General features: G+C 45.7%; 1 protein-coding gene across 2 annotated transcripts in view; it reads right to left on the bottom strand.

The window, feature by feature from the left end:
* LOC110013855 (CMRF35-like molecule 8) overlaps positions 1-15,426 on the bottom strand; it is an 85,788-nt gene that overhangs the window by 52,159 nt on the left and 18,203 nt on the right. For both annotated transcript variants that reach the window (XM_078931189.1, XM_023962697.2), the window contains exons 2-3: positions 13,880-14,224; positions 13,717-13,803 (exon numbers count right to left, since the gene is read on the bottom strand). In XM_078931189.1, the coding sequence (XP_078787315.1) occupies positions 13,717-13,803; positions 13,880-14,224 (432 nt within the window). The remainder of the gene's footprint in view (positions 1-13,716; positions 13,804-13,879; positions 14,225-15,426) is intronic.

Raw genomic sequence — 15,426 nt, 5'->3', positions numbered from 1 at the left:
GAAGAAAGTCATGGAGACGTCCAAAGCATTTTCTCTGAGTCAGTCTGCTGCAACAGGAAATCTCACTGATAGAATGAAGGAACATGCAGACGATGAAGAGCTTTTTCCAGCTGTCATCATTCAGCTGCATTTTATGACCACAGAGCTGACTGAATTGACAAACGGATTTAGATTAAGCAAAAATATGAACAAAGCTAAGAAACACAACCCTGCAGGACCTCCTCTCTGGAGTCAGTCTGCTAGCTCACACATTCTGGGAAATTCAGCGATCACAGAAGATCCATGCAGGAAACTCCACAGTTCACCTGCTTTTGCCCTGTCAGCACCTCCCCTTAAGTGTGAATTTAAAGTAAATTGGAATAAATCCACCACAGACTCTTTCTGACCGAACAAAGTCCATCTGTGCCCAGAGACTGGTTAGTTGTGGTCACTTTGTTCTCGCATACGGTTAAGTGAACCGCGCTGAGGCCAGACATACAGGTGATCCAGAGCAGGGCTCAGAGGAACAATCGCTAAAGCTATGATGTCACTTACATAATCCCTCATGTGTAAAACCACAATATAAACTAAACTACAAACAACATTGTGCTCTGAAGATTGACCAAAGTGGAAAATATAAAATTAAATGTTTACATCTAGTAGACCATGAAACCCCAAGCTCTTCTTCTTTCATTTATGAGTGAGTTGTAAAACCAAAGGAAAAAGTGTTGCCTAGCATTTTTCTAAAATACAGTGGTAGCTAAATGTCAAATTAGGATAAACATTGGCTCTAGATTCCAAATGAGTTAGCATATTGCTAATATAACAGCTAAATATCAAATAAACTAGAACAAACTATTATACTATACTACTATAAACTCCCCCTCCAATTAAAATGGTTTGATACAAGCGCGCACACGGGCAAGCACACGCGAACCAGCTCACACTCGCTTAAAATGGTTAAAAAATAATCCAGAAACCAACTCATGGTTAGACTTGGAACAGGCGTTATGTGGAAAGATCAACCTGTCAGATCTCCCATTTATTAGCCAAACAGTTAAAAAACAGGATTGTTTCAAAAGTATTAATATAAATGCCACTTTAACAGCCTGGTGGGAATTTCTCAAAATATCAAAATCATCAATTCAACCGTGCAAAATGACACCCATCTGGAACAACCCAGACATCCTTTTAAACAAAAAAATGATCCACTTCTCAGCTTGGCAAGCAGGGGGCATAAAACAACTAGAGCACATAATTATTGATAGAAGATTCATAACTCCCCAGGAACTTCAAGACAAACATGGAATAAATAACTTCTTGGAATATCAGCAACTTAAATCAATTATTACTAAAAAGTTTAAATACAGAGACAACGATTTAAAGCTACCAGATGTAGTTACCACTCTGATTAATTCACTTTCAGTCGGGGTTTAGACCTCACCACAGTACGGAAACTGCACTAGTTAGAGTCTCTAATGACTTGTTATTGGCCTCAGAAAAGGGACTACTTTCTATTCTGGTCCTGTTGGACCTCAGTGCTGCCTTTGACACTATCGACCACGGTATTTTACTCCATAGATTAGAGCAGGACATAGGGATCAGAGGATCTGCTCTCCAGTGGTTTAAATCCTATCTGTCTGATAGGTATCAGTTCGTTAATGTAAATGGCCATTCCTCTCAGTGCACTCGAGTCAACTATGGAGTCCCACAGGGCTCAGTCTTGGGACCGATCCTGTTTACGCTTTATATGTTACCCCTAGGAAACATAATCAGGAAACACAGCATTAATTTTCATTGTTATGCCGACGATACGCAGTTGTATTTATCCATGAAGCCTGACCAGAATGACCAGATAGAGAAACTGAACGCCTGCATCAGTGACATCAAGACCTGGATGACAATTAATTACCTCCTCTTGAACCCAGAAAAAACTGAGGTCATTATACTTGGTCCTAAAAACCTCAGAGATGCTCTGTCTGCTCAGATAGTCTCCCTGGATGGTATAAGTATAGCCCCCAATTCCACAGTTAGAAACCTTGGGGTTTTACTTGACCAGGATTTATCATTTAAGGCTCACATATCTCAGGCATGTAGAACTGCCTTTTTTCACCTGCGGAATATTGCTAAGATCAGAAATATACTTTCTAAGAGTGATGCTGAAAAACTCATCCATGCATTTGTTACGTCGAGGCTGGATTACTGTAACTCCTTGTTAGCAGCGTGTCCTAAGAGTTCCTTAAGAAGTCTCCAGCTTGTTCAGAACGCAGCAGCTAGATTGTTAGCTGGAACCAGCAGAAGAGATCACATCACTCCTGTGTTAGTTTCGCTCCATTGGCTCCCAGTTGATTCTAGAATTAAGTTCAAGATCCTCCTGTTAACCTATAAGGCCTTACATGGAATGGCCCCGTCCTATATTAAGGACCTCATAGTCCCTTACCAACCAATCAGAACACTTCGCTCGCAAAATGCAGGACTGCTTGTGGTTCCTAGAATTAGTAAAAGTACGGTTGGAGGTAGAGCGTTTAGCCACCAAGCCCCTGTCTTATGGAATAAACTCCCAGCTCATATAAGAGAGGCCGACTCAGTTTCTACATTCAAAGCTAGACTGAAAACATTCCTCTTTGGACAGGCTTATTGTCAGACTAGTTAGTATTCAGAGATTATTTAACTTAATGTTAGTTAAATTAAACTTAACAATAACTATTTCTTTTAAAAGGCTGCTAGAAGTTGAAGCTGGGGTAACTATGGTACACTGGGGTTCTGTCCTCTTTCCTTTTTTACTTCTACCCTTCCTCTCCTCTATTCTTGATCATAATTTATCATTTAGTTCTCCATGCCTCTGTTTGGTGCAGTGCGATTCATGTATTGTCCCTCTTTTCCTCTCCCCTCCTGGGGAGTGGGAGTGCTTCCAGACTCCAGTTGGCTCATCCGTGCTCCAGTTCCTGACCGTTTACCTCGCCTTTGCTCCTGCTCCTACACCTGGCTGTGGATCCTGCCTCTGGCTCATCTCTGGCTCGTCTCTGCTCTGTACCTGACCGAGTACCTCGTCTCTGCTCCTGCTCCTACACCTGGCTGTGGTTCCTGTCTCCGGCTCGACTCGCGCCTTTGACTGTCCCGATAACCACGGCTGGATGAAGCTCGTCTGCTGGACTTTTATATATGTAGTTGTAGATTTAGATAAGTTAATTCTTCTCTAAGATTTCTGGTAAATCGCCTGTCCGTCCTGGGGGAGGATCCCTCCTTCATGTGGGCACCCCTGAGGTTTCTTCGTTTTTTCCGGAATCCGGTTTTTTTTTTGGGAGTTTTTCCTTACCGCGAAGGGGGGTCTAAGGGCAGGGATGCCAGTATAGCTTAGTCAGTTTGTTAGTTCATTTTAGTATTTTCCTATTGAACTCTTTGTATTCGTGATCCTTTTGATTTCATGTTTTACTTCGAAGCCCATCGAGACGACTGTTGTTGTGATTTTGGGCTATACAAATAAAATTGAATTGAATTGAATTGAATTGAATTAATTTCTCAATGAATAAAACTCTCTCCAAAATATACAAAATTTTATGTAATTTAGATAATAATATTTCACTTCCGACAACAAAATGGGATGCGGATTTGAGCATCAGCACAGATGAAAGCTTCTGGTCAGAACTTTGTCTAAACATCTTTAAACTGACAAAAAGTCCAAATCTGCAGCTAATGCATTTTAAAACTCTTCACAGAATTTACTACACTGGACAGAGGATGTTCAAGATGGGTCTCAGTAACTCAGACATTTGTCAGCACTGTGACAGTAATCTACCCGACAATTACATGCATGCACTATGGTTCTTCACGCCTGTCCAAGTTCTCTGGCAGCAGGTATGTGCCGATCTATCAGTCTGGCTTAAGGTTTCAATCACAGCTTCACCGTCACTTTGTGTGCTTGGTGACATGAGTGCCATCGATGTAGAAGGAGGATTAGGCTCTATCATTTTCATAACTCTTTTTATTGCTAAAAAAAACTATTTTAATAAATTGGAAAAACAAGAAAAATATAAATATAAGTCAACACAGAAATCTGCTGCTTGATCATATCAGCTTGGAAAAAATTTCAGCCCAAAGTTCAAGAAACTTTAAAAGAATTCAGTCTCTCTGGTCTCCCATAGATAACTCCATGACTTAGAGGGTGGGGGGGCCTGGTCGTCGCTGCTCCTTGCCCTTCTGCCGTGGTTTGGGGTGGGGGTCGGGGCCTCCGGTGCCTGGCGGGGGGTGGTGGGGGCTCCGTTGGTCGGGGGGTCGGGTCCGGTGCCTGTGTGGGGCGGGCTGGGGCGCTGCGTGGTCCTCTGGGCTTGGGTGTGGGGGTGCATGGTGGGGGGGGGTGGGGGGGTGGTCTGGCTTGGCTTGGGGGGGTGGTCCCTTTGACTGTGCTGGGGGGGGTTGGTGGGGGCCCTGCTCGGGGGGGGGGGGGGGGGGGCAGCGGCGCTGGATGGGCTGCCCATCTACACCTGGGGCTGGAATCGGCCCTTCCCTGGCTCTGGGACGGGACGGGACAACCCTCTTGGGGGCCCCAGTCGCTCTGGGTGTCATCCGCTTCGGCTGCGGGGTCTGGGGTGGGGTGGGGGGCTGTAAAGCGCTTTGGGCCTTGTAGGTAGAAAAAGTGCTATATAAGTACACGCATTTACCAATATAAGGGTGGGGTCATGGGACAGCACAAGGGTTAAAAGCAATTCAGACACCATGCTCACTGTCACGGTGCCTCGGTTGGTTGCCTTCCCCCTCCCAATTCTGCTCATTTGAACCAGCTGCCTCACATCATCTCATCACCTGCTGTCCTTCTTAAGGAGATCCATCACAGCATTCGACGCCAGTCCGTTATACACTCTCCGGTGCTTACGTCTGGCTCAAAGTTAAGTTACGCCAATTCAAGTCTAAGCCTTGAACTTACCTCTTTTGTGCTCCTTCAGGTCTTCTTCACCACGGGTGCAGCTGGTATCCTGTTCTCTCCTCGTCTCCTCTGCTCAGCCCACGAAGTCTTCCTCCAAGACGTTCTGGCACGAAACTCTGGTTTCCACGCCACATACTCACTTCTGGTCCACGCTGTTTTCCTGAACTCTGGGATTGTGAATCCATTAAACTCTTTCGCTTGATATCCTAGCCTGAGTTTACTTCCGGGTTCCAGCATCTGGGTCTGCCTTGTCATCGTCATTATGACAGAACGGACTGGCCATCACCCAGACCCAGCTGACCCGGAAGGACTCCGCTTGGCCGTCTCACATCAAGGCATCGCCCCGGGACGACAAGCTGAATCCCTGAACCAGATGGCCTCCGCACAGCAGGACCTTTTTAGACGTCTGGATGGAATTTCTCAGGCCCTGATGGAACTTACAGGTCAACGATCCGCCTACGCCACAGCCAGCGCCTCTCCTTCTGCCGGAAGTTTGCCCCCCCGCTACCATTAGCCCGGCTAACGAAAACATCCGGCTTCAACCCGAGACCTTCCAGGGAGACGTGGAGGCCTGCGGGGGTTTCCTCCTACAGTGCCAAATGATTTTCCAGCAGGCTTCACCACACTACCACGCAGATCATAGCAAAATAACACTCATCGTAAACTCCCTCAGGGGTAAAGCGCTCCAATGGGCGCAGGCCTACGTAACGGCTAATCTCATTTACCAAGTTCCGTTTCAACGATTCATAGGGGAATTCCGGTTGGTTTTCGACCAGCCCCGCAAGGAGGAGGAAGCAACCCGTCGTCTACTAGCCTTAAAGCAACGCAACAGATCTGTGAGTGACCATTTAATAGACTTTCGGATTCTAGCGGTGGAAGCAGGTTGGCCGGACATCGCCCTGAAAGGTGTGTTCTATCAGTCACTAAACGATTCAATTAAAGATAATTTATGTTCACAAACCGAGGCTACATCTTTTGAAGAGCTTGACACCGTGGCCTTGCGGTCCGACGTGCGTCTCCGGGAACGCCAGACTGAGCGTCTCCGCCATGAAAAAAGACCTGGGGCTAATTCCCCCCCCCCCCTCGCCACAGCTGATTCAGCTCGTTCCATTTCTCATGAGGCTGCTGGACTATCCCCTGAGGAGCCTATGCAGATCGGGCACTCAAAGCTCACACCCGAGGAACGGCAGAGACGGAGGGACGAGGGATCATGTTTCTACTGTGGTCAGGCATGTCACCTTGTTCACCAGTGTACGTTGCGTTTAAACGCCAGAACCCCCCGCTAGACGACGCGGGCGGGTCACTCCCTCACTACTGAGAACTCTTTCTTGTACATTCCTGTCAAGCTATGTAACCAAGCTAAGACCCATGTTTGCCAAGCCCTCATAGATTCTGGCGCTGAGCAAAGTTTCATTGACTGTAACCTTGTGTCTGAACTCGACCTTCCCACAGAGCCTTTAGAACACCCGGTCAAGGCGGCAGGTCTGGGAGGCCAGCTCCTCACTCACATAACTCACCGCACCAAGGCTGTTCAACTCATCTCCTCTGGTAATCACCATGAATTCATGCAGTTCTATGTCACTCAATCCCTCCAATCTCCCGTCATCTTAGGTTTCCCCTGGCTTCGTGCTCACAACCCGCAGTTTGATTGGGTGAATCGTCACATCACCAACTGGAGTACTGCCTGCATGGCTAATTGCCTCCGTTCCGCCATCCCTTCTGTTCCTCCAAGTCATCACTCAGCCCTGGAAATCATCGACCTTTCCAAGGTACCCTTCTGCTATCACGGCCTTAGGGCTGTCTTTAGCAAAACCAAGGCTGGCGCTCTTCCCCCTCACAGACCTTACGATTGCTCCATAGATTTATTAAAGGGGGCTACTCTACTCAAGGGCCGTTTATTTAATTTATCCGGCCCTGAGAAGCAGGCTATGGAGAAATACATTCACAACGCTCTTTCTTCCGGTCACATCCGCCCCTCTTCGTCCCCGGTCAGTGCAGGGTTCTTTATCGTTCAGAAAAAGTCTCACTTTAACCTTACGACCTTGCATCGATTTCCGCAAACTAAATCAGATCACGGTTAAAAATAAGTATCCCCTTCCCCTCATCAGCTCTGCTTTAGATTCCGTTCAAGAGGCTCGCATCTTTTCTAAAATAGATCTCCGCAATGCCTATCATTTAGTCCGCATGAGGGAGGGGGATGAATGGAAAACGGCGTTCAACACACCCCTAGGGCATTTTGAATACCTGGTGATGCCTTTCGGGCTTACCATCGCCCCCGCCATTTTTCAGCACCTAGTAAACGACGTCCTCCATGATTTCTTAAATCGTTTTGTATTTGTCTACCTGGACGACATACTCATTTACTCACGTGATCAAGATCAACACACCCACCATGTCCGGCAGGTCCTCGAACGCCTTCTTGAAAATAAGCTTTTTGTTAAAGCAGAGAAATGCGAATTTCATGTCCCTACCATATCATTTCTCGGTTTTATCATAGAGGCCGGTAATATCCGTCCGGACCCAGCTAAGATCATGGCAGTAGCCAACTGGGAACCTCCTGATTCCAGAAAGCAACTGCAACACTTCCTCGGTCTCGCTAACTTTTATCGCCGGTTTATAAGAAACTACAGCAGTATCGCAGCTCCCCTCACTCAGCTCACCTCGGTTAACAGACCCTTTGTTTGGGGTCCCGAGGCTCAGGCTGCCTTTGATCTCCTAAAAGGTTTATTGACCTCGGCTCCTATCCTGATTCAGCCCGACCCCCTTCTCCAATTTATTGTCGAGGTGGACGCCTCCGACTCAGGCGTTGGGGCGGTCCTCTCCCAGCGCGAGAACAACACGGGCAAACTAAAACCCTGCGCGTTCTTCTCACGAAAACTGTCCACTGCTGAACGCAATTATGACGTGGGTAATCGGGAGCTCCTCGCCATTAAACTCGCCCTTGAGGAGTGGCGTCACTGGCTCGAGGGTACTGATCAGCCTTTCATAGTGTGGACAGACCACAAAAATTTGGCTTACCTTCGTTCCACCAAACGCCTTAATTCACGCCAAGCCCGTTGGTGCCTCTTCTTCGACCGTTTCTCGTTCATCATTACTTATAGGCCTGGCAGCAGGAACGTAAAACCGGACGCACTTTCACGTCTTTATAGTAAAGAGGACAGTCAGGACCCCTCTCCCATTATCTTCCCCACCTGCATAGTAGTGAACCTCACATGGGACATTGAGACTCGAGTCCTACAGGCCCAAGACGAAGAACCTGATCATCCCCCTGTCCCGGTGAACACCTTGTATGTCCCCTCCTCGCTCCGCTCTGAGGTTCTGGTTTGGGGGCATACCTCTCGTATTTCCTGTCATGGAGGTGTCCAGAGAACTCTCAAGCTCCTCCAACATAGGTTCTTCTGGCCCTCCATGGAACGAGATGTCAGGGAGTTCGTCGCCGCCTGCGACGTCTGCGCCCGTTCTAAATCCTCCAATGCCCCACCAGCCGGTCTGCTCCATCCGCTGCCCATTCCTCAACGCCCTTGGTCCCATCTCGCTGCGGACTTCGTCACTGGGTTACCACCCTCGAAAGGTAACACTGTCATTCTCACCATAATCAAAGTCCGCTCAGTTCATCGCTCTCCCCAAGTTACCCACAGCCACAGAAATGGCCGACATCATGGTTCAGCAGGTTTTTCATCATCACGGCATCCCTTGTGACATTGTTTCCGACCGAGGCCCTCAATTTGTGTCTCAGGTTTGGAGGGTTTTCTGCTCTGTCCTCCGGGCCACTGTCAGTCTCACTTCAGGTCACCACCCCCAATCCAACGGGCAAGCTGAACGTGCCAACCAGGAACTCGAGGCTGCCCTCCGCTGTCTGGCTGCCCAGAACCCTTCCAACTGGTCCTCGTTCCTGGTTTGGATCGAGTACGCCCACAACAACCACCCTTCCTCTGCCACCGGTATGTCCCCCTTTGAAGCCTCTCTGGGATATTCTCCACCTTTCTTCCCCTCTCAGGAGTTGGATCTGGCTGTGCCCTCCGTGCAACACCATCTCCAGCGTGTTCAGCACTTCTGGAACCAAGCTCGGCCGCTCTCCTGCGCACCCGGGAGAGTAATTGCCGCATCGCAAACCGTCGCAGGAAGGAAAGTCCCATCTACCAGCCGGGACAGAGGGTCTGGCTCTCTTCTCGTGACATACCTCTCCAGGCCACCTCTCGCAAATTGGCTCCACGATTCATCGGTCCCTACATCATCGAGAGGATCATAAACCCCACCTGCGTACGGTTGCGGCTTGCAGCGGCGCTTAAGGTTCACCCCGCCTTCCATGTTTCACAGATCAAACCCATTCAGGAGACCCCTCTGTGCCCGCCGTCCGCTTCCCCTCCATCCGCCCGGGTCATTGACGACGCCCCCGCATTGTCGGTCAGCCGGGTCCTGGACGTCCGTCGCCGGGGCCGCGGTTTTCAGTTCTTGGTGGACTGGGAGGGTTACGGTCCGGAGAAGCGCTCATGGATCTCCCGCTCGCTTATTCTGGACCGTTCCCTCATCGAGGATTTCTACCGGGCCCACCCGGATCGCCGTCCTGGACCGCCTGGAGGCGGTCGTTGAGGGGGGGGCACTGTCACGGTGCCTCGGTCGGTTGCCTTCCCCCTCCCAACTCTGCTCATTGGAACCAGCTGCCTCACATCATCTCATCACCTGCTGTCCTTCTTAAGGAGATCCATCACAGCATTCGACGCCAGTCCGTTATACACTCTTCGATGCTTACGTCTGGCTCAAAGTTAAGTTACGCCAATTCAAGTCTAAGCCTTGAACTTACCTCTTTTGTGCTCCTTCAGGTCCTCTTCAACACGGGTGCAGCTGGTATCCTGTGAATCCATTAAACTCTTTCGCTTGATCTCCTAGCCTGAGTTTACTTCCGGGTTCCAGCATCTGGGTCTGCCTCGTCATCGTCATTATGACACTCACTACTCTTTTTTTAATGGCGACTATGACATCATCGATTATATTAAGTTAAAATCTAAATAACATGAATATAATATAAATTTAAAACGACTATTTATGAGTCCGCTGAGTTCTGAAGATAAAAACGTTGATGGTTTCATAAAGAATTAATTTAGTTTTTAGTTTAATTTTTTTGGCAAAAATTGTTCCGACACAATGCATTGTGGTCTATATTCTCAGATCTAGTGAGACTTCTGGGAAATTTCTAGGGCATGCAATTTTGGAATTGTAGATTCGGACAGCACTACTGAGTAGTGAAGAAATTCGTACATATCCAAAGTGTTCTGAGGTTGTCATGGAAACAAGCAGGCAAAAGGAGACCATTATATGTATGACATACATTACAGACCAAATTTTTGGACACACCTTCTCGTTCAAAGAGTTTTCTTCATTTTCATGACTATGAAAATTGTAGATTCACACTGAAGGAATCAAAAAATGTGAATTAACACACATGGAATTATATACATAACAGAAAAGTGTGAAACGACTGAAAATATGTCATATTGTAGGTTCTTCATAGTAGCCACCTTTTGATTTGATTACTGCTTTGCACGCTCTTGGCATTCTCTTGATGAGCTTCAAGAGGTAGTCACCTGAAATGATTTTCACTTCACAGGTGTGCCCTGTCTGGTTTAATAAGTGTGATTTCTTGCCTTATAAATGGGTTTGGGACCATCAGTTGTGCAGAAGTCAGGTGGATACACAGCTGATAGTCCTACCGAATAGACTGTTAGAATTTGTATTTACGGCAAGAAAACAGCAGCTAAGTACAGAAATAGAGTGGCCATCATTACTTTAAGAAATGAAGGTCAGTAAGTACGAAAAATTGGGAAAACTTTGAAAGTGTCCCCAAGTGCAGTCACAAAAACCATCAAGCGCTACAAAGAAACTGGCTCATATGCGAACCGCCCCAGGAAAGGAAGACCAAGAGTCACCTCTGTTGCAGAGGATAACTTCATCCAAGTCACCAGCCTCAGAAATGGCTGGTTAACAGCAGCTCAGATTAGAGAACAGGTCAATGAAACACAGAGTTCTAGCAGCAGACACATCTCTACAACAACTGTTCAAAGGAGACTGTGTGAACCAGGCCTTCATGCTAGAATATCTGCTAGGAAACCACTGCTAAAGAAAGGCAACAAGCAGAAGAGACTTGTTTGGGCTAAAGAACACAAGGAATGGATATTAGACCAGTGGAAATCTGGGCTTTGGTCTGAGGAGTCCAAATGTGAAATTTTTGGTTTTGTCTTTGTGTGATGCAGAAAAGGTGAACGGATGGACTCTACATGCCTGGCTCCCACGGTTAAGGATGGAGGAGGAGGTGTGATGGTGTGGGGGTGCTTTGCTGGTGACACTGTTGGGGATTTATTCAAAATAGAAGGCATAACACAGCATCTTGCAGCGGCATGCTATTCCATCCAGTTTGCGTTTAGTTGGACCATCTTTTAATTTTCAACAGGACAATGACCTCCACCTCCAGGCTGTGTGAGGGCTATTTGACCAAGATGGAGAGTGATGGGGGGCTGTGCCAGATGACCTGGCCTCCACAGTCACCGGACCTGAACCCAATCCAGATGGTTTGGGGTGAGCTGGACTGCAGAGTGAAGGCAAAAGGGCCAACAAGTGCTAAACATCTCTGGGAACTCCTACAAGACTGTTGGAAAACCATTTCAGGTAACTACCTCTTGAAGCTCATCAAAAGAATGCCAAGAGCGTGCAAAGCAGTAATCAAATCAAAAGGTAACAATTTGACATATTTTCAGTTGTTTCACACTTTTTTCTTATGTATATAATTCCACATGTGTTAATTCACAGTTTTATGCCTTCAGTGTGAATCTACAATTTTCATAGTCAGGAAAATGAAGAAAACTCTTTGAATGAGAAGGTGTGTCCAAACATTTGGTCTATACTGTATAACTGACATCACTCACAGGTAATGCCTTGCTTCCAGTTCCAACCTACTGGAGTCAATTCAGTCGCCGTATTCCTGTCCGTCACCAAGTTAAAACCAGACGTCCTCACTGAGCCGTGATTAGTCTGTCTATATTTCTATGGCAACCACTCTCTTCAATCAGGAGTGAGCATTATGGAAGGCCACACCCCTTTCACTGAAAACTGGTGGTTTGGGAGAATCTGTCAATCAGGGGGTACTGTTCAGTCCAGTTCCATACTGTCAATGGTAAGCATGCATGTGTGTGACATAGAGTGTTCCGAAGTCATCATGGAAACAAACAGGCAGAGGGAGACACATGCAGCTGAGTCCTTCTTTCCCCTTGAAAATATAGCTGTGCACTTGGCTCAAACAAAAGCTCATATCTTCTCAACCATTTCCCTCAGAGTAAAAGTGAAAACACAGTTAGAATCCAGAGATGACGGACTACAACTAGCTTGATTCTCATGTTTTTATGCTCAGGTATACAGCAGCAATTGCAAGTTAAACATGAGCATCTTTCAAGAATTTTGTCTGCCAAAATTGAATTGGGGTCAATGAGAGGAATCATCATGTTTTTACTGATATTTGGGGCCACTGTAAGAAAACCACATGCCTCAGGGTTTTCAGAGTTAGATTGTCTAAAAGCCAGAAAAAATGCCCAAGCTTTGATGTAAAAACTTTTTCTGTGAAAGAAACGAACTTAGAGATTTGGAAAAACGAATCTACTAAAAGTCTCTGTTCTTCTCTCTCTCCTCCACTCTGCTGCCTAGACCAGTGTTTTTCAACCTTTTTTGAGCCATGGCACACTTTAACCTTGACAAAAATCCCTCGGCACACCGGTTGAAAAACACTGGCCTAGAGCAACTGAAAGCTGTTTCACATAGAAACTCATTCATAACTGGAAACTGACTCAAAGATGACATTTTATACTTTGACGTGTGATATATTAAAAACAATAAGAAATTTTAAGAACAAAAATAAACATCCAGGAGCCTAAAGTCTGCTGAGTAGTTTAAAAGGTGAATAGTTTCTGTAGCTGAAAGTCTTTTTGAGTTCTATTGTTTTGTAGAGCTGAAAGTTTTTAATTGAAAATGGAGCATTTGAAGATTCTATGAGCCGTTTTCAATGGAGTTAAAAAGCGGTAGTTAGTTGAATAGTTAAAAAAGTTAAAGAGGTGTGATTTGAAACTTCCCAGCATTCATCTCCTGAAGGAACTGAACAATTTGATAGTTGAATGAGTTGAGCCAGAGACGTGTACAGAAGATAATCAGGAACACTGTTGTGTGAAGCTTTACAGCCTTCACACCAGTAGAACAGTCCTGATCTGACTCAAAGCAGACTGACTGATGTGAGGAGAATGCAAAACACATCAGGACAAGTTTTCTCTCAGCAGCACCTCTGTGACACAACCTGCTGAGTTCTTTGTTCCACATTTAGAAGTTGTTTTCAGAAATGAAGCTCAGCTTTCTTCTAATCATCCACTGTCAGACAAATAGATCCATGAATGTCTTTGTTTTCCTCGTCTGAGCTGGAATCTGGATCTAAACTGAATGACTGGGTGGATCTGATATTGATCACCATTTTTGTTGCACTGCTAATGTTAGGATTGGGTTGTGAGGCAGTGGTAGAGAGAGTGTTAACAAAATGATCATATGAATTAGAGACAGCATGCTCCACACCAACAGTCCCACCCATAACTCAGAGGTGAATTTCTAATGAACTGCCGCTCTGCAGAAACTATGTCCTAGAAAACAACACCGTTTTTTTATTTAGCTAAAAACGACATCATCATAATTGAAAGTCCACTGGGAACACTTTGAAAATAGATCAGATGATCAGAGTGGGACTCTAAAGATGTAGTTAAATCCTTCATCCCTCCTCATCCTCATCAGGTTACCTGAAGTTAGAGTGGCTGCTGTGGTCTGATGAATGTCTGATGATGAAGATGTTGTTCCTGATGAAGGTGTAGAGATCAAACGTGGTGCTGAAACAGATCATGGATGCTTGAAAGTAGATTTTTAAAATTCAAACTGCTGGTGATTCTTTGGTCATTTTCTCACCTCTGTTAACAGTTAAGTGGACAGGATGTTTCTCATCATTGAATAGTCCAACAATCTCCACTCTGCATCCGTACAGTCCAGCATCTTCCTCTGTGACGTTCATGATGGTCAGAGAAACGTCTCCTTCATCCAGTCGACCCTGCAGCTGATACCTGCTGGAAGCTCTGCTTTCTTTGATCACTTTATGTCCGTCTGTGGTGAGGAGCTGGTTGCTGCAGTCGAGAAGAGGAAGAGGACCTCGACCCCAGCACACATTTGTAGGTCCGTTGATTTTTATGTCATATTTACAGGGCAGAGTGATGTTCTGACCAGTTTGTCCAGTGACATTCTTCTCACATTCAAGTACTGAGAACAGAAACAGATAAACAGCTTTTGAAAATTCCGCCCCTCCAACCCCAAAGTCTTCGTCACACTCTGCAAACATCTACTTGTGGAACACAACCACATCTCAACAACTCAAACTCATAACAAATGAGTTAAAGGTCTTGGTTCAAATCGCAGGCCTCCACTTTTTTTTCTGAGCAGATGTGATGAGGGGGAAAGAGAAACAGCAGTAAAACATCAAACATCTGAATTCATACAAGAAGTTTCTGCAGAAAATAGAGAAGAAGATGCTGCTGCCCACAGAGCTGAGGAAGTTGATGCTAAATAAAGACCTGACCGACTGAAGTCCAGCTGAAGCTGAATGTTGGTTTGTTTCACATACCTGTGAGGAGCACCAGCAGCAGCACCAGGATCTTCATGACTGACAGTTATCGCACAAACACACACACTGACACGCTGCAGTACAGAAACACACTGAGTCACTCACAAAAATGGAAACTTTCAAGAGGAAACCACAGAGCACCAGCAGACCCAGGGGCAGAACCACACCTCCTCTTCCTCTCACCATCTTCATGAGAATAAAAACTGAGTGAGGCTGGACTGATAAGCCACAGCTCGAAACCACAGCTGTGTTCAAATCAAATCAAATCAACCTCTATGTATATAGCACTTTTCCAACACACATACACACCATGATAAAAAGAGTGATACAATGATGGAATGTAGAGACCTGGCTTTGTCCTGAAGTGGGGAAACAATATTTTTGTGACATGTCCACATCAGTGACCCCCACCCAAGTTCACAGAGTACACTACCACAGGACCCCCCCAGATCCGATCAAAAGACAAATCGGTCAGTCACCGATGTGGAGAATCCCTCTGAGGAAAACACTGGAGTTACAACTAAAATGGAAAAGTAATAAAATTAAAATTAAAATTTATTTAAAAAATGAACAGAAAACAAATATTTACATAAATAAACATTACATATAAAATGGAAAGTGTGACTAAAAAATAAAAATAAATAAGTACAAATAACTAAAGAAATAAATATATGAATTTTCATACACATATAAAACTAGTAAAAAGAGAACATAAATAATTAAAATATCAAAGAAATTCCTAAACATAAACTAAAAGCTAAATTAAAAAGGTCTAAAGCCTTCCTGTCATGATCTCGTGGGATTTCAGACAGACCCAGACGCTGGAACCCGGAAGGACAGT

The sequence above is a fragment of the Oryzias latipes genome, chromosome 14 (assembly GCF_053564925.1).
Source record: "Oryzias latipes strain Hd-rR chromosome 14, Olatipes_Hd-rR_3.1".
Classification (NCBI taxonomy): domain Eukaryota; kingdom Metazoa; phylum Chordata; class Actinopteri; order Beloniformes; family Adrianichthyidae; genus Oryzias; species Oryzias latipes.
This window is presented reverse-complemented; position numbering and strand designations above follow the sequence as displayed.